Source organism: Martes martes (genome assembly GCF_963455335.1).
Source record: "Martes martes genome assembly, chromosome: 16".
In the NCBI taxonomy this organism is placed as follows: Eukaryota; Metazoa; Chordata; class Mammalia; order Carnivora; family Mustelidae; genus Martes; species Martes martes.
The window spans coordinates 9,224,510-9,247,247 of NC_137904.1; the positions used below are offsets into that span (position 1 = coordinate 9,224,510).

Genomic DNA, 22,738 nt, shown 5'->3' on the forward strand with positions numbered 1-22,738 from the left:
AAGAGGCATCTGATATGCTGAGTGAGGAGATGTTTGAAATTTTAAGTAGAACAATCAAGAACTGCTCACTGACCAAGACTGGGTGAGGGAACCAGCCATATCTGGGGGAGAACTGTCCAGGACTTCGACAGCAGGCGCAAATGTCCTGAGGCAGAAGTACTCCCGGTGTGTTAGAGGGCCTGGAAGGAGCTGAGGGTGGCTGGGGGGGAAGGGCAAGAAGACAGCAGGAGGAAAGAGCTGTGGAGGGATGACACGTGGAAAAGATTTAACTTGTTTTCTTGCGCGTGTGGTAAAACACACAAAACATACCATTTATCACTTTAGCCACTTTTATTATCTTAATGTAACACTTTAAAAATGTTTTATTGAGGGGCGCCTGGGTGGCTCAGTGGGTTAAGCCTCTGCTTTCAGCTCAGGTCATGATCTCAGGGTCCTGGGATCGAGCCCCGCATCGGGCTCTCTGCTCAGCAGGGAGTCTGCTTCCCTTCTTCTCTCTCTACCTGCCTCTTTGCCTACGTGTGATTTCTCTGTCAAATAAGTAAATAAAATCTTTTTTTTAAAATGTTTTATTGAGAACGAAACTCACGTAACATAGAAATTAACCATTTAAAGTGTACCATTCAGCAACATGACGTGCGTGCATACCGTCATGCAATAACCATCCCCGTCTAGTTCCAGAACGTCTTCACCGCGCCAAACGGAAACCCCATTCCCCAAACCCCAGGAAGCAGTCACTCTTGGTTCTTCCCTCCTTGCAGCCCCTGGCAAGCACTAATGTACTGTCTGTCTCTATGGGTTTACCTCTTTGGGACATTTCACAGAAATGGAATCATACGATATGTGGTCTTTGGTGTCTGGCCTTCCTCCCTTAGCATAAAACTCCAGGCCTCGTGAATGTTTCAGCTTGGGTTAGAATTCAGGCCTTTTTATAGCTGAGCAATAGGCCCTTGGGTAGACGTACCACAATTTTTTGACTGGACCATGGCTCTGTTATTGGACTTTGGTTGTTTCAAGGACTAAGCTTGGCTTCTGAGTGAGGTGTCGGCCACTGCTCTGAGCAGAGGACAGGACCCGGTGTCTGTTCTGACAGGATCCCTGTGACTGCTAGAGGAGAGCAGACAGGGAGGGACACCTGTTGGGGTTTGGAGCCATCAACCAGGGAAGAGAGGGTGGTGGGTTGGCCCAGAGTGCTAGCAGTAGAGGTGCTGCTCCCTGTCCCACACCACCTTCTGGAAGCTGCAAAGGGCAGAAGGATGGAGGGCAGGGCGGGCACCCTGCCGACAAGCCCTTTCACACTCTCTGTGAGGCCTCTGTCAGTGGCCAGCTTTGCTCACTGTCCTGCCGGGTGTCTGCTGTGCCAGAAGGCCACCTGGGTGTGGAGGAGAAATCTTCTTCAAGCAATAGGGAGAAGTGGAGGACAAATGGAGGACAGAGCCCTTTACCATCCAAGCAAGAAAACTCGGTGCTCCGAAAAGCACCTGTGCAGGAGAGAGATAGGAACCACGGGCTCCAGCCCCCATCCCAGAATCACCTGACTTGAGTGGTAAGGGGTGGCCAAGGGGTGTCCCTCCTCCTCCCGGCTCTGCAGCTGCCACCTGGACCGCGACGACCCTGAAAGCATCCATCACAGCCACCACACGGCTCAGCTTTTATCACCCTTGGGGCTCAGGCATCCCAATGCCACAAGGACAGGCACTCCATGTAGGGCTCCGCCTTTGGGGATCCCAGCAGAAGTGAGCAGAGAGCGGTCTTCCCATCTCGTCGGCACTCCTAGGTCCCTTGGAAAAACTTACAGCCCAGCACACAAAGGTGTCACAGGATGGCTGGATCCTGCTTCCCGCTGAGCAACACTTCTCCGCGTCCCACTATCCAAGTGTCAAGGACACACTGAGAAGGACTGCAGGGTGGACCAGGGATTGATTTCCTGAATTCCTGCCCAGTTGCCACTCATGGGGCTTGAGCCCAGGAAAGTGTGCGGTTTGCTGAATTTGGCCTTGATAGACACATTCTTCCTCTATTCTTAGCCCTCCACACTTCTTGATTGGAGAGGCAGCCACTCCTTCCTCCTCCCCTGTCTTGCCAGAAGCTGATGGGGTTAGCATGCTTAACGCAACCCCTATTTGTTTTATTGTGGAACAATAACGGAATTAACAGGAAGAATGAAAATCAGGGGAGACTCCGCTTGTGGTCCACTATGTGGACGGAGCTGCAGGGCACCATGGGAAGTGAGGCCCCCCCGGCACGAGAATAATGGAGGCACTCTCTACTATTAATCACTTACAACTAAACATTTTAATTCAGCTCAAGCCATTTTTTGGGTAGAGGAACCCCTTCCCAAACCAAAGGTATGGTATAGACTGCCCAGTGCGGACAGGTTGGCGGGAGGGGGGAGCACAACGCAATAGCCCAGCAGGAGCCGGGACCCATGATCCCCAGGGGCAGGGCATAAGTTAGGGTCTATGAAAGAATGTAACCCTCTGTCTCCCCTTTCTGCACCCGGCAATCACCAGCCCAAACATCCCGCTCCTCCCTTATCCCATGACCCACTCCCTGCATGCCTGCACGTAGGGGAGAATGCAAGCCTGCAGCGAGATCGTTGCCATTCCGTTGTGCTCCTTTCCCACGCTTGGAGGCATCTGTCCTTGCTTTTCTGATAAAACAAGAAACAAAAAACAAAAAACAAAAGCAGTGCGCAGTATTCAACTGCTGCTGCTCTCCCAGGCAGCCCTGCCCAGCCGCTCAGAGTGGTGTCTGAGGACTTTATTTCAGGGCGCGATGACAGGAAGAATTTTGCCTTGGGGACTGGATGGCATGTGACCTTGGGCAGGTGACCAAACTTGTCTAGTCCCAGGCCCTTCCATCTCAAAAGGGGGGTTAAGAGCACCTCCCTCGCATGCCCGGGATGATGTAATCAACGCATTAGGAATGATGTCGTTCACTTCTATGCGATCCCACCTGGTCTGCATCTCTGTGCTTCCAGATGGTTGAGCCAAATGCTGGCTCAAGTTTACCACGTGCTGGGCATGGTTCTAAATTCTTCACTCATTTATTTAATCCTCATGACAGGTCTTTGAGGTGGCTGCTGTTGTCATCCCTGTGTTGCATATGAGGAAACCGAGGCACGATTAATTTGCTGGAAGTCACACGCCCATGAGGACTGGAGACGGGGTTGAACCTAGGTGGTCAGGCCCCTATGCCCTTACCTTCTATGCTCCGCCACCTCTGCTCAGGATAGAATGGGAAGTGGGGACAGAAAAAGGGTTGGGTGAAAGCCCAGAGGGTAAGCAGCAACATGATAGGGACAGTAAAACGAGACAAGGATTTTCTGGCTCACGCATTCAGTGACCTGTATGTAAATGTGCCTTGGTGTGCGCGCGCGCACGCGCGCACGTATCTCCTTTCTTGGAATTGGGCAGGGGAGCCTTAGGCACTTAGGCAAGAAGACTAAGCTCCGCGCTGAGCTGTCCTTCCCTCCCTGGCTGCAAGGCTTCATCAGTTTTCAAAAATGCCAGCCCCTCGCTTGTGAGGGACCATAGAGATGACATGGATACAGGATTTACAGAACAGAAGAGAGAAAGGCAGAGAGGAGAGAGAAAGCGAGAGAGGAGGGGCTGGCTGCCTTATGAAGGAGGAGCCATTGTCCCTCTGCCATCTCTTGGCAATGGACAAGGACACCGTTGCTAGGCGGCGGGGCGTCCAGCCTGGCGCTCTGCGTGTTCAGACTGGTAAAGGGGTCACAGCCCTGGGCAGAGGCAGGTCATGACACAGCACGGGGTGGTCCCGTCACCAGAGCCCAGAGACCAGCCAGGAGCTACAATTCGCTTTTTGGAGTCTCTAGCAGGCTGGTGAGCGACGGAACACAGTGGTCAAAAAGAACTTCTCACTAAGGAGATAAACATTCATCAAGTTCTGAATCGGCGGCTGCAATTTCTGACACAGACTGTCATATTTTGCCCCTTTTAGAGATGTATACTCCCAGCTATTTTTTAAAAAAAGATTTTATTTCTTTATATGAGAGAGAGAGAGAGCATGACCGGGGGTGGGGGGGGTGGGGAGAAACAGAGGGAGAGGGAGAAGCAGGCCCCCCGCTGACAGCGGACTCAATCCTGAGAACCCTGGGATCAAGACCTGAGCAGAAGACAGAGGCTTAACCAACTGAGCCACCCGTGTGCACCTACTGCCAGCTATTTTAGAAAAAAAATTTCTTCTGCCCTTTCTTCTATACAGAGGAGATTTTAATAGCCAAGGTATTTCAAGAGGTCCCAGTTTGCTAGGACAAATGAGCAAGATTTTCATTTTTGTGAAGCCAAATTAGCAACAACACAACAAATATGACAAGGGGCAATGAGGCAGCAAGGCTGTGGCCAGAGCCACATCCTCACTGACTTCAGGACTCGTTCAAATTTCATTCCATGCAAATGACACACTCCACATTCCCTGTGACCTTGAGCAAGTGACTTAAGTTCCCTGAGGCTCAGGTTACTTAACCCTAAGAAAATGAGATAAAACCACACTATCTCATAGGCTTATGACAAGGTCAAATGAGACGATATGTGTAGAAGCCGTTTGAAATCTATAAAGGATAACACAGAAGGTTGGTAATATTTCTCTTTACTGCTTTTTTCCTGTTACTAGATATTATCCCAAGTGATATAGACCAATCTCTAATTTGGCAATTTGGATGACTCATTGCAGAAGAAATGATTTAACAATACATTTGTGTGATCAGAAATATTATTCAAAGCTTAGAAACAAAGTGAAAGGGGGCACCTGGGTGGCTTAGTCAGTTAAGCGTCCGATTCTTGATTTCAGCTAAGGTCGTGATCTCATGGTTGTGAGATCGAGCCCTGCCTAAGATTCTCTCTCTCCCTCTCCTTCTGCCCCTAAACACCCCTGCCCTGCTCTAGTGTGCACATATGCATGGTCTGTCTCTTTCTCTAAAAAAAAAAAAAAAAAAAAAGGAAGGAAGAAAGAAAGAAACAAAGTAAAAGATGACCGCATGACTTTTAATGTGCTAGACATCTGTTCTCTAAGGAAACATAGCTCTGCTTCTCCCACCATTTATTCAGTTAGGAACCAGATATGTTACAATTTTCTAAGCTTAAAGATTACTGATAGAGAGTAGTAAGGTATGATGATTTTCTTTCATGACCGGCAGAAAAGTCTACCCCAAAGCTTACAGTTGCACTTCCTTGGAGAACAGTGGTTCTCAAAGCATGGCTCCCTGATCATCAGCAGCAGCATTATCTGGGAACGTATTAGAAATAAATTTTCTCAGGTCTCACTCTTAGGTCTCACTCCAGACCTAAGAATCACGATCTCTAGAGGAGAAGCCCGGCATCCCAAGTTTCCTCTGTTGTATGCTCCAGTTTGAGAACCGCTGCTCTAGGACATTAACCAAGTTTTAAAGTAATAATTAGAAAACCTTACCTTGTTGTTCCCTTTTCTCCCACTGACCAAAAAAAAAATCCCATTTTCCCATGTGATCTTTTTTTTTTAAAGATTTTATCTATCCATTTGACAGACAGAGATCACAGGTAGGCAGAGAGTGAGGAAGGGAAGCAGGCTCCCCGCTGAGGAGAGAGCCCGATGCGGGGCTCGATCCCAGGACCCTGGGATCACGACCTGAGCTGAAGGCAGAGGCCTTAACCCACTGAGCCACCCAGGTGCCCCCCATGTGATCTTTTGACTTGTCTATATCTTTCTGTAGTTCCCTTGTTAATAAGTTAAATAAAACCTTACTGTGTGCTGTTTTTTTTTTTAAGATTTTATTTATTTATTTGACAGAGATCACATGTAGACAGAGAGGCAGGCAGAGACAGAGAGAGTGGGAAGCAGGCTCCCTGCTGAGCAGAGAGCCCGATGTGGGGCTCGATCCCAGGACCCTGAGATCATGACCTGAGCCGAAGGCAGAGGCTTTAACCCGCTGAGCCACCCAGGCACCCCCTGTGTGCTATTTTTGTTGTTAAATTGACATATTTGACACATAACCTTAGTTTTCAGTGTATAATAAAATGATTTGATGTAAGTATATATTGCAGAATGAGTATGATAATATGTTTCATGAATATCTATCACCATAAAAATTTGTCTACCCTCCATCCCCGATTCTGGTAACTACCAATCTAATCTCTGCATCTGTGAGTTTTTTGTTTTGTTTTGTTTTTTAATTTTCTGTTTTTTTTTCATTCCCCATATAAATGAGATCATATGGTATTTGTCCTTTCTGACTTATTTCACTTAGCATAATGCCCTCAGGGTCCATCCATGTTATTGTAGATGACAGGATTTCCTTTTTAAGGGCTGAATAGTATTCCATTGACCACAGCAAAAATGTGGCGCATCTCTACAAATATAATGGAATATTATTCGGCCATAAAAAAAATCCTGGGGCAGCTAGGTGGCTCAGTCAGTTAAGCATCTGGCTCTTGGCTTCAGTTCAGGTCATGATCTCATGGGTCGTGGGATCCAGCCCCAGGACCCATGAGTCTCCTTGAGAGTCTCAACCTTTGCCCTCCCCCACTTGGGTGCAGGCTCTCTCTCTAATAAATAAATAAATCTTTTTTAAAAAATAAAAAAAAGAAATCCCGACTTTTGCAATACTGTGTCTTTCAGTACTTTTTTTTTTTTAAAAGTTCCACTGGCTTCTGGCTTCCAAGTTTTCCGATTTAAAAAATACATCATTGTTCTCCTGTATATAATGTCTTATTTTTCTCAGATGCTATCAAGATTTCCTCTTTATTATTTGTTTTTAGTAAATTGTGCTATGCCTCATCATGTTTTCTTCACATTTTTTTTGTTTCTATTTCATTTTTCTTTTAAGATTTTATTTATTTATTTGAGAGAGAGAGAGTGAGAGAGAGCACGAGAGGGGAGGAGGTCAGAGGGAGACGCAGACACTCTGCGGAGCAGGGAGCCGGAAGTGGGGCTCGATCCCCGGACTGGACCTCAGCTGAAGGCAGACACTTAACTGACTGAGCCACCCAGGTGCCCCTTCACATTTATTTTACTTGGGATTCAATAGCAGTTACGAATCTGTACATTTATATCTTTCACCAAACTGGGGAAAATTTCTGCCATGATTTCTTCAAATATATTTTCACTCTCATATTCTCCCACCTCTCCTTCTGGGACTTAAATCACACATACTTTAGGCCTTTTGATATTGTCTCACAGATGTGTGAGGCTCTGTTCAGTTTTTCAATATTTTTTCTTGTTCTGATTAGATCATTTCAATTGACCTATTTTCAAGTTTACTCAATAGTTCACTGCTGCTGTTTCCTGTCTTTTCATTCATTTCAAGGATATTGTCCTTTACTTCACCAAGCACAGTTATCATAGCCACTTTGAAATCCTCACCTGCTAATATTATTTTTATTTTTTAAAATATTTTGTTTATTTATTTGACAGAGAGAGAGAGATCACAAGTAGGCAGAGAGGCAGGCAGAGAGAGAAGGAAGCAGGTTTCCTGCTGAGCAGAGAGCCCGAAGCAACACAGGGCTTGATTCTAAGACCCTGAGATCATGACCTGAGCTGAAGGCAGAGACTTAACCCACTGAGCTACACAGGCACCCCAATACCCGCTAATTTTAACACCTCATGCTTCTTAGGGTTGTTCACCACTGACTGTCTTATCTCTTGGCAATGAATCATATTTTCATATTTTTCTTCATATGTCAAATAATTTTGGATTGTAACTTGAATGTTATAAATGTTCTATTTCTTAAGTATGGGTTTTGTTAAATACCTCCAAAGAGAGTTGATATTTTTGTTTTTAAAAGGCACTAACTGGGACGCCTGGGTGGCTCAGTCGGTTAAGCGGCTGCCTTCGGCTCGGGTCATGATCCCAGCATCCTGGGATCGAGTCCCGCATCGGGCTCCTTGCTCAGCAGGGAGCCTGCTTCTCCCTCTGCCTCTGCCTGCCACTCTGTCTGCCTGTGTTCACTCTCTCTGACAAATAAATAAATAAAATCTTTAAAAAAAAATAAAATAAAAGGCACTAACTTAGAATTTAACTCTTTCTTGGGCAGCAGCTTTAATGTCTGCTCACTTTTTTTTGTTCTACTTGGGCGGTTTGGAATTAGTTATGAGTGGCTAAGTGGTCAAGGTGTAGTTCATGCATAGACTCTGGGGCCCCCCTTCTCTCTCCTCACTTTTCAGTGGTTTATTCTGTACTCTTCTTCTGCTTCCTCAGTCCAGAAGGGGGGGGGTCTTTTGTCAGAGTTTTAGCCTCCCTAACTGGGTTTCTCCAAGTGTAGCCTGCCCTCAGTCTATAAGCCATAAAAAATTAGGTTACTTCCTTTGGGCAAATCCTGTCTTCCAAGGGTCTGCTCCCTCCTGAATCTGCTTGATTTGGTTTATTCTCCGATGTTTTCAGGTGTTTGTTTTTGTATCCTGTACAGAGATCATAGTTGTTATCGGAGGGAGAATTCATGTAGGCTCTTACTTGACCATCTTGGAAGCACAATTCCACAGGTGTTTTAAATTCCTTTAAGCTGGAAAACAAAAATTAAAAAACAATAGAGAGAGACTAACATTTTAGATTATGTTAGTCCCATGGACAGTGGGAAATACGGCTTAAGGCAAATCCCTCACCATGTCAATTATTTTTGAAAATTGGCCAACTCCTACTCATCCTTTTATGCTTATGGAAAGCATACTAAGCATTTCTGGATCCCCTCCACTATGACTGCCAGGCAGGGTTAGGGTAAATGTGTCTTGGAATGTTTTCATGTTACCTGGACTTTCCTTCATCTCTGCAATCTCATATGACTGTAATTACCTGCTACTGTTGCTACTTATCCCACTACTTTGTGGGATTCTTTTTTTTCATTCAAGCAGAGTTGACATGCGATGCTACATTAGTTTCAGGCATACGACGTAATGATTCCACAACTCTATCCATTATGCTATGGTCACCACCAGTGTAGCTACCCTCTGCCACTATACTGACCCTATTACAATACCATTAACAATTCCCTGTGCTGTAACTTTCATCCCCATGGCTTATCCATCCCATAACTGGAAGCCTGTACCTCCCATTTCCTTTCACCCCTTTTTGTGCATCCTCTCCCATCTCCCACTCTCTTCTGGCAACCCCTAGATTTGTTGTCTGTGTTTATGGGTCTGTTTCTTTTTTGTCTATTCATTTTGTTTTTTAGATTCCACATATAAGTGAAATCATATAGTATTTGTCTTTCTCTGTCTGACTTACTTCACTTAGCCTAATACCTTCTAGGTTCATCCATGCTGTCCCAAATGGCAAGCTCTTATCCTTTTTTTTTCTTTTTTAAGATTTTATTTATTTATTTGACTGAGACATAGCAAGAGAGGGAACATAAGCAGGGGGAGTGGGAGAGGATGAAGCAGGCTTCCCACTGATCAGGCAGCCCATGTGGGGCTTGATGGCAGGATCTTGGGATCGTGACCTGAGCCGAAGGCAGAGGCTTAAGGACTGAGCCACCCAGGTGTCCTCTAACTCTTCTTTATGGCCGTAATAAGCTATTGTGTATATATACCACATCTTTATCCATTCATCATTCATCTTTATCCAATCGAGTATTGATTGACTTCTAGGTTGCTTCTTATCATGTCTATTATAAATAATGCTACGATAAGCAGAGGGGTGCATATATCCCTGAGTTAGTGTTATTTTCTTTGGGTAGATACCCAGTAGTGGGATTACTGGCTTATGTGGTATTTCTATTCTTAATGTTTGAGGTACCTCCATACTGTTTTCCACAGTGACTGCATCAACTGACATTCCACTCTGGGATTTTTTTTCTTATTGAAGTATAATTAACATAAAATGTTATACTAGGGGGCACCTGGGTGTCTCAGTGGATTAAGCCTCTGCCTTCGGCTCAGGTCATGATCTCAGGGTCCTGGGATCGAGTCCTGCGTCGGGCTCTCTGCTCGGCAGGGAGCCTGCTTCCTCCCTTCTCTCTCTCTGCCTGCCTCTCTGCCTACTTGTGATCTCTGTTAAATAAATAAAATCTTTTTTAGAAATGTTATATTAGTTTCACATGTACAATCCAATTAATTACTCAACAATTCTATATATTTCTCAGTGCTCATCAGTTTAAGTATATTCTTATTCCCCTTTATTTCACCCATGCACCCAACCCACCTTCCCTCGGGCACCCATCAGTTTTTTCTAAGAGTCTGGAGTTTTGGGGTTTGTGGGGTTTTTCCCCCCCCTTTGTTCATTTGTTTCTTCAATTCTGAGTGAGTGAAATCATATGCCATCCATTCTGGATTCCTCACAGTAGGATATGGTCTTAACTATTTACATGCCCAGCAACTCCCAGATAGGCCATAAACATGGGAGAGGCCTGCAGAGTCCCAGATGAGGGACTCCCGTCGCCAACAAAACTGACGCGAACCAGCGCAGCACCCCCTGGGGTGGGAAAGCCCAGGTTAGGGCTCAGCACAGATCGGGAGGCCCAGAGAGACCGCACGGATTTGCAAGGCCCGGCCCGTTGCTCCGCCTCTTTGCGGCAGAGCTCAGGCCAGTGCAAACCGGTTCAGTGCCCCGACGGACAGTCTGCGTCGCCCAATCCTCGGCTGCCCCCCGCCTCCGCAGTTCCCCGAGGGGACCGGGAAGGACAAGTGGCCAGCTTCCCGGGAGGCCGCTCTGAACCCGGCGGCCCGTACTGACAGCTAACGACCCCCGCTGGCGTAAGCGCAGGGGCGGGCCCCGGCCGGCTGCACGCACTCGCCGTGCGCTCCGGCGCGCATCGCCCCGCAGCCTGCGGGCGCCGGGTGTCGGGGGGAGGGGGGCGGGCGGCGGGGCGGGCCCGGGAGCGGCTAGAGCCTGCGCAGTGCGGCGCCCGCGGCCGGCCGGGGATGACGTAACCTCCGCCTGCGGCCTCCGCGCCCCGCCCCGCGCCGCGCTCCGCGAACCGGGCGAGCGCTGCGCGGGCGGCGCCTGGCTGGCCGCCGCCTCCCCCTGGGCGTCCGCGCAGCCGGGTCTTTGTCCGCCGGCCCCGCGGCCGCCCGCGCTTTGTTCCCCGCGCTCGTCGGCTGGGGCGCGCCGCCGAGCAGCCCCCCGCGCAGCGCTGGCGTCGTCCTCGTCCCCCTCGCCGCCCCCCGCGCGCGGCCGGGCCTTGCCCCCCATGGTCTCCCGGCCCGAGCCGGAGACCGAGGCCATGGACGCGGAGCTGGTGGTGACGCCGCCGGGCTGCTCGCACCTGAGCAGCTTCAAGGTGGACAACTGGAAGCAGAACCTGCGGGCCATCTACCAGTGCTTCGTGTGGAGCGGCACGGCGGAGGCTCGCAAGCGCAAGGTGCGACCCTCTCTCCCCCCGGGAAACTGCGGGCTGACCTAGGAGCCGGGGAGCAGCTCCTTTGCAGCGTTGCCCCGCAAGTGGGTGGGGGGGGTGCTTCTGGGCCCTGTTGGGGGCGAGGAGAAGGAAGGGAGGGCTTCTTTGCCTCCTACGGACCCTTCTCGGGCTTCGCTCGCCGGCGGCGGGGGCGGGGGGGCGCCGAGAGGCCTCTTCTCCTTTCTTATTCCCTGCCCCCTTTCCTCCCCCTCCCCCTCGCCGCCGCCTCCGTCCTCCCGCGGCCTCTCCTCCCCTCCCCCGTCTTCCTCCCCCGCTCCACTGCGGGGGTGGGGACGGAGCAGGGGCGGGGTTTGGGGCGGATCCAGTTCTGGGGGTGGGCAAGGGCGGCTCTAGGAAGGGGGCGGCTTTCTCCTCCGGGCTGGCGGTGGAAACCTGGTACGGAGGACGAAGGTGTCCGAGGTTCCAGCGCTGGGCCTCACCCAGGAACCCTCCGGAGCGGGGGAGGGTTCGGCGGGGGGGCAGGGAATGGGGGCAATGAGAAGACTTAGGACAGAGAAAAGGGACAAAGACTCCGGGGCATGTTGGGTGGTCTGCTGTGGGTCCGTCCCCTGCCACCATACTGAGCACCCATTAATCTGGAGTGTGAATGAAGGCTTACTTGGGTCAGGGAAACGGAAACGTGTGTCGCTGCCGGGAGTTGTTAGGGTGAAGCTACAACTGTGTGGTGCTAGGGCAGAGCACAGCACGGGCTCCGGGGTCTGCAGGAGCAAATATAGCGAGATGGCATCGCCCCGCCTCATTTCAGATCCGGACGTGGGTGGAGGGGGTGAGAGGTGCTGAGTAGCTGGAAATGGAGCAAGTCGAGCCACTGTTAACACCTGTATCTGGGAAAGCCATTTCGTTACCAGCACGACGTGTTTTTGGAGAATTGCTTGTAGCTACGGAGGAGTGGATTTTTAACCCACTGAGCCACCCAGGCGCCCCATGGAGGAGTGGATTTTTAAAAGATCGGTTTGATGGGAAGGTTAGACAGTGGCGTGCCTTCTCCGTTAAAAGGCTTTAGTAAGAAACTGATCACCTCCGTGAGACGTTGAGGAAATTACATTTAGTGTTACCATTTTCAGGTAAACGTCCCATTAAGCTTATTAATGATATGGAAGTCAGAAAGGAACGGCATTATATGAATTTTGTTACAGTGTAATGCGATTTTGCAGTTCAGTGAGGCTGGAAGGTGTGTTACACTCTTTCGACCTTGTAGCTTTTTTAACTTTTTTTTTTTTTTTTAACATACACTGAGATTGTAGGGATTGAGCAACCAATTTTCTTTCTTTTTATTCGTGATGGTGTTGGGAAGCATTACCTCTTAGAATGAACTAAAATCAGAGATGATTTCTGTTAAGATCAGAGGGAGATTCTTGCTGATGGAATTGTGTGGTTCTAAGAAATACCCTGGCCGAAGCCGGTGGTCTTCGGGCGATAATCTTGTTACGGCTCCGTGTCTTTAGTGTATTGGTTTAGGTTTATATGGTGTGTGTAAGAGTCCTCGCCACACCGGATTCCTGACTTTAGGAATCCCCTGCTTTTTTTCTTCTCTCCCCCCTCCCCTTGCCCTGTAAATTGTTAACAAAGCTGAAAGAGTCAAGTTTAACCCATTATTAACTTGTCTTTCTTCCTAAAGGAAGGACTCACTTTTTCGTTTGCTATAATGTCTTGGATTAATCCTTTAATCTCAGTTACTTAGTTTGGAAGCTGTTGAAGCACATCTCTGTTACTCACTTGAAGGAACTTGAGCTGTTGACAGACAAGAGGTGGTGATAAATACTTACTTCAAAGAAGGTCAGATCTGTCAGTGTTGCAAAACCTTCTGGTGGTATACCAGCCAGGAATCCTAATGCCCTTGTCTTCTCTGCTCCAGATTTGGGTGGGGGCGGGGGGGGGGGGGAGCGTGATTTTTGTATCACTTGGTCCTGTGTAACTGTATGTCTAGCACTCTCTAGTGGCCCAGCCAAGGAAGAGCTGGTTTGACAAACGGTTTAACCCTGATGTTTTAACAATGAACAATGCACGTTTCACGTCGTGTGGGATTCTCAGTAGATCTGTAGGCTTAGTATATTTTGGTTTTAACAATATGAAGTCTCCTATAAAAATATTTCAGTTTAAGTTGTAATCTCTGTAAATAAACAACGGTGCCTTTTGAGGTTGAAGTCTCAGCGACAATGTAACCATAGGAATGAAGCCTTGGATACCAGGAGAGCTTTCTCTAAGTAGAAATGGGTTATGGTTTTTGGATCCGCCTTTTCTTCATTCGGTAGCCACAGAGTAAGAACATGATCAGATTCGGTAACTTTCTGTCCAGTTTAGCCTTGAATTGCAGTAAGACTTGGGTACTACTGAATGTAAAAATGTTCCTATGTTCCATGATTTAGGACTCAGTGCTGCCACAGTGGACCCTGCTTTTCTCGCATGTGTTGAATATAGCAAATACCTTATCATTTTAGGGTTTGTGTGTGAAAAAGAAACTGACAATGAAAACATCAAGGTTTTACAGTGCTATCCGTTATTATGACATAACAAAGTCTACATTGTATTGTGAGCATAGAGATCCTTGAGAGGACAGGAAATATTTTTTAAATAATCATTTCTCTCTTTTTTGAACTGTTTCTGTGACTTTAAAATTTTGCAGCAGCTTGTCCTCAAAAGTACAGCCCTCTTGGAACACCTGGGTGGCTCAGTCAGTTAAGCATTTGCCTTTGGCTCAGGTCATGATCCCAGGGTCCTGGGATCCAGTTCCACATGGGGAAATCCTTGCTCAGCGGGGAGCCTGCCTCTCCCTCTGCCTGCCCCTCCCCCTGCTTTCGTGTGCACTCTTGCTTTCTCTCTCTGACAAATAAACAAAATCTTAAAAAAAAAAAAAAAAAAAAACCACACAGTCCTCTTTGTAGCTGTAGTAAGTACTTTTACCAGATAAACTTTGACACAAATGAAGAAGAGTTGTCAAACCTCCTGTAATTTTAGATCATTGCGGATTCTGGTTTAGTTTGGTCAGTAATCTGGAGGACAGTAAACTTCCTTTGAAGGTTTCTTTCTTTTTTTTTTTTTTAAAGACGGACATAATCCATTTTATTTATTTATTTTTAGAATTTATTTACTTATTTGACAGACAGAGATCACAAGTAGGCAGAGTGGCAGGTGGGGGGGTGGGAAGCAGGCCCCCCGCTGAGCAGAGAGCCCAATGCGGGACTCGATCCCAGGTTCCCGAGATCATGACCTGAGTCGAAGGCAGAGGCTTAACCCACTGAGCCACCCAGGCGCCCCCCTTTGAAGGTTTCTGAGGCACAAAATTTGGGGCCTAAAGCAAGCTTTTGGTTAGAAATTCTTAGGGAAATATTCTGTTTGAGAAAGGAGCTAGAGAGAAGGAAACTTAACCTGGGAAATAATAAGCGAGAGGCCGGAGGGCTCTAAAATCCAGTAGTCATACCTTCCTTACTCTTAACATTTTGTTGTTTGACCTTTGTGGTCTTTGTACCACAATTTAAATGTGGAATTGGGTACCCTTTGGAAGAAAGTGGAATGATTCCCTGTTTGTTTGGAACTCTCATTCTCTCTCCATCCCAGAGTCCACTCTGAACCCTGGGTTTCTGTCTTGAGGAATGGAAATCATAATTGTCAAAAGGCAATTAAATAGTAGGTGTCACACAGCCAGATAATAAATATCTGCCTTAAAATTTAGACTATTTGTAGATGCCCAGTGCTGATTCTTACATACAGGGTAATTAGAGCCTGGACATATACAGGAATGTGTAAATAAATCTAGATGCCAATCAGTCAGTCTTACTGAGGAAGAGTAAAATGCATGAATGAATCTGTGTATTTAAAAAAAAAATTACACAGGTGACAATATGAACTTTTTTTCTCAAAGATTTTATTTGTCAGAGAACGAGAGCACACAGCAGGCAGAGTGGCAGGCAGAGGGAGAAGCAGGCTCCCCGTCGAGCAGGGAGTGTGACGCGGGGCTCGATCCCATGAGCTGAAGGCAGCCGCTCAACTGACTGAGCCACCCAGAGCTCCCAATATGAATATATTCTTAATGTGTAAAATAAAACACCCTATAGGCGCATAGAATGTATACAGTGAGTCTTTTCTGACCCCACACAACCACTGTTAAGATATGTTTGCTGCCTGGGTCTTCGAGATTTCTTTAAAAATTACAGGTTCACCTGGGTGGCTCAGTTGGTTAAGCATCTGCCTTGGGCTCAGGTCAGGATCCCAGCATGTGGAACCGAGCCCTGCATTAGGCTCCTTGCTCAGTGGGGAGCTGCTTCTCCCTCTCTCGCTGCCTACTACTCTGCCTACTTGTGGTGTCTCTCCCTCTCTCTCTGTGAAGTAAATAAATAAATCTTTTAAAAAATTATAAATCTGCATATAAAGCAAAGTTACATGTTTCTATTTATGTAAACATATATGCTGTGTATCTTGTTTCCATTTTTTACTTACTGCCCGTGCCTACAGATCTGTTGAGCTGTGCCGTTAATATTCCATTGGATGCAAACAGTACTGTGTCTTTTCCCCTTCTTTCAAGCTTTCAGTTTGGAGGATTTACTAAGAATTTGTAAAACTTTAGCCTGGTAATCAGTTTAGAGAAGGAATAACCTTCAGCAAGTCATTTTTATGTCTGTTTTTGTTTGCCAAGGGATCGAAATGTGATTTGTCTATTTAACATCAAACCTGAGATGCCTTTAAAAAGCACTTTTTTGTGTGGAAAAACATGGAGAGGGAGGTGGCCAAAAGGAGACAAGTACAAAAACTAAGTATGAAAGATAAAAGTTTATTTATTTGTTTTAAATATGTATTTATTTATTTATTTATTTATTTGAAAGCGAGAGAGAGCATGAGAGGGGGGAAGGTCAGAGGGAGAAGCAGACTCCCTGCTCAGCAGGGAGCCTGAAGTGGGCCTCCGTCCTGGGACTCCAGGTTCATGACCTGAGCCGAAGGCAGTTCAGAGCTGAAGCCACCAGGCGCCTGAAACATAAAAGTTTAAGGTAGTATAGTTTCAGAGAGCACAAGTGTAATGCCCTTTCATTTTGAGTCTTTACCAAGCGACAAACACAGATCACTAGCCAGGGGACGCTTGCCTCAGATGAGAGGAGCTCTTACAGTCAGGTTGTACAAGTGTGGCTCAGGTGTTTGGTTGTCCTGTGGAAACAGAAGTCATTGCAGCTGGAAAATGGTCTTACTTCTCTTGAGTCAGTCAGTGGTACTTTGCCATGTGTTTCAGAAAAAGACGTACTAGTCCAGGGTGTGCACTGGTCATGTCTTTTCAAAGTGCTGTTTTAGTTCTGGAATCCAAGATCTATCCCTTCAGATCTGAATGAATCTCTTTGATTCATTTGAACTTTTTAGTAGAAATCATACTTGGGGGAAAACAGTTCTGCCATTGGTGGCTTACAGGACACACTGGGAGATTGTGAACTGAGAACCGTTAGATGTTCATGTGTTGCTGGCTTCACCGTTGAGACAGGTTAGTCCTCATTGACTCAGCCTGGCACCTAACCATGATGTTGAGAATGCTGCTGAGCCCATTCGGGGGTTTTTTGTTTTCTTTCTTTCTTTTTTTTAAGTTCAGTTCATTTTTGGGGTATGACTTTTTTTTTTTTTTAAGATTTTTATTTATTTATTTGACACAGAGAGAGAGAGATCACAAGTGGGCAGAGGGGAGGCAGGCTCCCTGCCGAGCAGAGAGTCCGATGTGGGACTCGATCCCAGGACCCTGAGATCATGACCTGAGCCAAAGACAGAGGCTTAACCCACTGCGCCACCCAGGCACCCCAGTATGTCTTTTTTTAAAAGTACAATTTTTCCTTCAAACTCTGTTCTCTTGAGGAATTAACTTCCGCTTTATTTATTGATACCTTCAATCTCTAAAATCCTTAGAGCAAGATATCATACAATTCATACTAAGCAGGGGACAGGTCATTCCAAGTAAAAGTCCAGAGTGGAAAAAAATTTTCTTTTGAGATAATCATAGATTGACATGCTGTTGTAACAGATAATTCGTAGAGATCCTTGTACTCGTCACAAAGTTCCCCCAAATGGTAACATCTTGCAGACTGTAATAAAATATTAACAATGTCCGTCTTTGATAACAATGCACCCATTTTATTCCGACCCCCCCCCCAGTCTCCCTGATTGTTAACCTCTTATTGTTACCGTGGTACCTTTTGTCACAACCAATGACAAAGCTTGATACATTGTTACTAACTGAAAGCCATACTTCATTCAGATCCCATTAGTTTTCCCCTGGTCTCCTTTTTCTTTCTCAGAATCCCATTCAGGATTCCACATTACATTTCGTTGTCATATCTCGGTTGGCTCCTCTGGATTGTGACATTTTCTCACACTTTCCTTGTTTTTGATGACTTTAGAAGCTTTGAGGCATATTGCTCAGGTATTTTATAGAATGCCCCTCAGTTTGGGCTTGTCTGATTTCCTCATGGTTCAGAGCTGTGGTTATGGGTTTTGGGAAGACCAGAGAGGTGTTGTGCCCTTACCAAGCTCTGTCAAGGGTGATGGGGTCGACACGACCTACAAATATAGGGGGTAAGCTTGACCACGTGGCTCTCAGCCTGCTCGACAATAAAGTGACTCTTTTCTCCTCCTCTCCATAGTGTCCTCTTTGGAGCAGAGTCACTTGCACAGGTCACGCTTAAGGAGTGAGCAGTTATGCTCTACCTCCTTGAGGCCAGGGTAACTACAGAAATTACTTGGAATTTTTCTATGAGAAATATCTGTTCTTTCTCACTCATTTAGTATCTTATTCAGTGTTTTGTATTGGTATAGATTTACAGATATTTCATACTATGGGTTATAATCCAGTATTCTGTTTTGTTGCTCAGACTGTTCCCAGCTTTAGCCAATGGGAGCTCTCTCTGTAGCCTTCTCTGTCACTCTGACATACCCTTACCAATATCTGTTTGGTATATTGTTATTTTTGAGGACTTCCTTACTTTCTGGTACTGTGAGTTTCTAGGCTTATATTGTATATTTTCTGCCCTGGTTTTAGAATCTGCCATTTCTCCAAGGGGCCCTAGTTCCTTTTATTGGAGAATAGAGTTAGAATTTACAATTTGGGCCGTGGCTGTACCTGTTGATACCAGTGATGTGGCTTCTCAGCCCTCAGGGGACAGAGCTGAGAAACAAACTGTGTGTATACGGGTTCATGTACACACATGTCTGTGATTGTTCATCCCCAGCCTTATTAAACTAGACCTGAGTTCATAGCGATGTCTCCAACTCTAATCCAGTACTACGTGGATCATTCTAGCCTTCTCCTCTGGCTTACCTGTAGCTTCTGTGAAACTGCCCACCATCCACGTACTTACCTGTTTTATTTCAGTTTACTTGTATAGTGGTATAGGGACAAGGGTAGTCTGCTGCCTGATGTGACACTTCGCGTATTGTCTCTTCTGAATGAATGAAAAGTTCCTTAAACACGGCCCATGAAAGAACACTCTGGCAGAGATAGCAATTTCAGAATCGAGAAAGCTGTATAACCTTTATTACTTTTTATCAGTTTCAGGCCCAGCCCCAAATCTGTGTTTAATTCCTTATTAATTGAAGCTTCTGAACATAAGTGTTTGTCCTGTCAGTTCCAGTCAGATTTATTGTCTCTCTGCCAGCATTTGTGTGCACATAATTGAACTTTTTTTTTTTTTTTTTTTTTTTTTGCTTTTGTTAATCTGTTTCACGTCGATTTAAATCATAGGCCCCTCGGAAGGATCTTGGAGGGTAGAGGAAAAATTTTCCCCTTCCAGCAGCGGTTTCAGAATCATTGCTCTTCCCCTTCTGGGGAGCAGTGTTATCACCTGGCTTACATGTGGCTCCTTTTGCCTTTTGTTTTACACCTTACACTCATTTCCATGTTACTTAGGCATGTTGCCTCGTACACTCTACATCCATGGGCATTATCACGTACGTTTATTTGTCATACAGTCAGATTTTTGGGTCATGGCCTGCTTTGCATTCTGGCATCTCCTGACTGCCTAACCGGTTACTTACAGATTTGCATATATTATGGTTTCCCTTTGTGCGGTGAAAGTTAAGAAGATTTAAGTTAAACTCAGTGTTCAGGTACTGGAATGACCTACGTTAAACAGATACCTGAGGTTTGTTTCTTGCCGCTCACCTTATGTTGACGGATTCCTGCAGCAGAGACTGAAATTAAGCCAGAATCAGTAGCTTTTATGATTACTTATCAGCAGCTCTGGTAAAAGACTTTGGGGAATAAAGTGGGAAAAGGAGGTTAAAATGAGGGTTTAGGATAATCTGATCACTCCCTATGCACAGTTACAACTGACAGTTGGGAGGTGATGTAGAATTTGAATTGGGAATAGCCCAAGGGAAAGAAAAACTACCCCAAGCCGGTCAGTACCGTGGGGATTTTGCCCGTGCTTCTGCCCAAAAGTGTGACTTACCCAGATCCCCCCAGTCTCTCTTGAGTGTCTCTCATTTCTCATTTATGATAATAGTGCTTTCTATTTACAAAGCATTTTGTATTCTGTAAAGCATTTTTCATACATAATTTCACTTGATGTTGGTACTCATGATACACGTTTTAAGTCGGTGTGGCAGGTAAGTCTCCTAACCTATGTAAGGGCACTGATCATGAGCACCAAATCTGGGCTTTCAGATTAGGTTACTTTGAGTCTGCAGTTTGTGCTCCCACTGAATTATTCTGGAATGTTTTACAACATCACCAAGTAATTCTCTAATCTCAGCAGACAGCGACTGTTATGTTGTACAAATTAGACTCAATTCAGACACTTCGAGGAGACAGTGTAAGATTGTACAAGTTAACGGTTCCGATCCAGAGCACTGCTCCTGCATCACACACCAGTCCCAAGTCCAGACTGGCACCTGTGCTTGCAGCTGATTAGGACGCCTTCCTCGGATTCGGTCGTTTGTTAAAATGGTTCACAAAACTGAGGCACCTGGGTGGCTCAGTTGGTTGAGTGTCTGCCTTTGGCTGGGGTCATGATCTCAGGGTCCTGGGATCGAGTCCCGCATCAGGCTCCCTCGTCAGTGGGAGTCTTCTTCTTCCTCTTGATCTGCCCCTGCCTCCTCCCTGCTCATTCTCACTCGCTCGCTCTCTCAAATTTAAAAAAAAAAAAAAAAAAAAAGTTCACAAAACTCAGGGAAACATTTACTTTCGCTTACCAATTTATTGTAAAAGATACTATAAAGTATAAGACGAGCAGCCAGATGAAGAGGTACATAGGAAGGGGTCTGGGAGAGCCCTGGGCATAGCAGCTTTGTTCCAGTGGAGTCGGGATGCACCACACTCCCAGTGCATATGAGGTAGGAAAGATGCTAGGGTTTGAAGCCAGTGGCCAAGAAAGAATTCTTGAAATGTCTTTGGGGCAGAAAGGTGATTTTATTAAAGCACAGGGACAGGACAGAAAGAGCTGTACTGGGGCCATGAGGAATGGCCCATTATATACTTTCAAGGTGGGTGGGGGTTTGGGACAGCGTAAGTCTCTACGGAATTTTGGAAGCAAGGTTTCTAGGACCTTGAGGGGCCTAGCTGTTGTTGGGAAAAGGTTATTTATTACTGTCTAATAAAACCTTAGTCTGGAGATCCTGCAGATGTAATATCTGTGGGTCATATGCTTGAGGGATGATTGCCAATATGTATTTTGGGGGGTAGAGATAAAGGAAATTTCCAAAGGAATTTTTTAAATTAATTAATTTATTTATTTTTAAAGATTTTATTTATTCATTTGAGAGAGACAGAGACAGCACAAGCAGGGGCAGGCTGAGGGAGAGGGAGAAGTAGACTCCCTGCCGAGCAGGGATTCCCTCCCCCCCCCCCCCAGGCCATGTGACAGAGGGCTTGATCCCAAGACCCCGGGATCATGACCTGAGCCAAAGCGGACACCTGACTGACTGAGCCACCCAGACGCCCAAGGAATTTTTTTTTGGAGAGTGGGTGTGCACTTACACAGGGGCAGACGGGAGGGGAGAGGAGGGTCAGAGGGGAAAAGGGAGAAGCACACTCTGTGCTGAGCAGGGAGCATGACAGGGGGCTCCATTCCCTGACCCTGAGATCATGACCAGAGCTGAAGGCAGCTCCTTAACCAACTGAGCCACCCAGGCGCCCCCAAAGGAATTTTTATATGTTAAAGTAGACTTAAAGGATCCTGGGGGTCAGGTGGCCTAAGATTGCCTTTTGCCCCTAGCAAAGTATTAACGTTGAGGCACCTGAGTTCCTAGAGGAGTGTCACTGTTTCAAGGATTTGTCGGTGGGCTGTGAAATAGTGACGAAATTTAATAATTTTTCTTCTGCCTTTGTTTCTTTCCCACATCACATGGATGCATAAACCAACCCAGAAGCTTTCTGAACCCTGTCCTGTAGCATTTTTACGAAGGCTTCATTACATAGTTCTGATCGATTAAGCAGACACTGATTAGACCGTTACAGAGGCACGATCGATTAAATCATTGGCGACTGGTGGAGGTTGGAGTGGAGCTGAGAGTTCCAGCTCTCTAATGGCCTGTTTGGTTCCCAGGCACCCTGACCCCATCCGGAGGCTCTCCAGAAGCTTTTCAAAGATGAGCTCATTAACATAAACCGGCAGGGTTGAAAGGAATTGTTTGAATAACAGAAGACACGTTTATCAATAAGATCACTTAAATTCCAAGGGTTTTAAGACCTTTGTTCTTGGAACTTGGAAGGAAAACCAAACTGTTATTTCTTCCTTCGCAGTTGTCTCACTGTCCGTTTTGTACCTGAGGGATCGGAGCAGAGATTCCGAGACCCGAGTGTGGCTTTCTGTGGTTGGGACATTTGAGGAGTCTTTGCCTTTTAGTGCCTCAGTTCACGTGGAAAATGGAATACTTACTCCTGTCCCTTTGCTTATACCAGAGTCTGGTGATGGTAGAAGAGTATTTTGAGCCCTTGAAAAAGTCATTGAAGAGAATAAGAAACAATTAAACTTACCTCCTTACAGTTGTCAGATGTTAATAGGCTAGTGGTGGTGGGAAGTTGTGCATTAGCTGGCAAGCTGCTGTGTTGTGGTTGTCGCTTTCTTTAAGCTGAGCTCAAAATTCGCCGTACAACTGAGTCATCCCCGACTTCATAGGCCCTATCTGCCTCCACCCCATCCTTCTTGGGGTGCAGAGGGTATGAGAAAGAACATCATAGAGATTAGGGTATCCAGGGAAATAGTATTAGAGCTGAATGAATGGACTTTCTGTGCATTTCTTATACTATGTAATCTCAGAACTGTTTTCTTTTCTTTTTTTTAAAGATTTTATTTGTTTGACAGGAAGAGAGAGCACAAGTAGGCAGACCAGCAGGCAGAGAGAGAGGGAGACGCAGGCTCTCCGTCAAGCGGGGAGCCCTATATGGGGCTGGATCCCAGGACCCTGGGACCATGACCCAAGCAGAAGGCAGA

At 46.3% G+C, this 22,738-nt stretch overlaps 1 protein-coding gene across 1 annotated transcript in view; it reads left to right on the forward strand.

Moving 5' to 3' along the window:
- The first annotated feature begins 10,814 nt into the window (after positions 1–10,814).
- The window catches only part of USP22 (ubiquitin specific peptidase 22), a 43,537-nt gene continuing 31,613 nt past the window's right edge, over positions 10,815–22,738 (forward strand). The window contains exon 1 of the mRNA XM_080827013.1: positions 10,815–11,288. Coding sequence (XP_080683139.1) covers positions 11,118–11,288 — 171 coding nt within the window. The 5' untranslated portion in view covers positions 10,815–11,117. The remainder of the gene's footprint in view (positions 11,289–22,738) is intronic.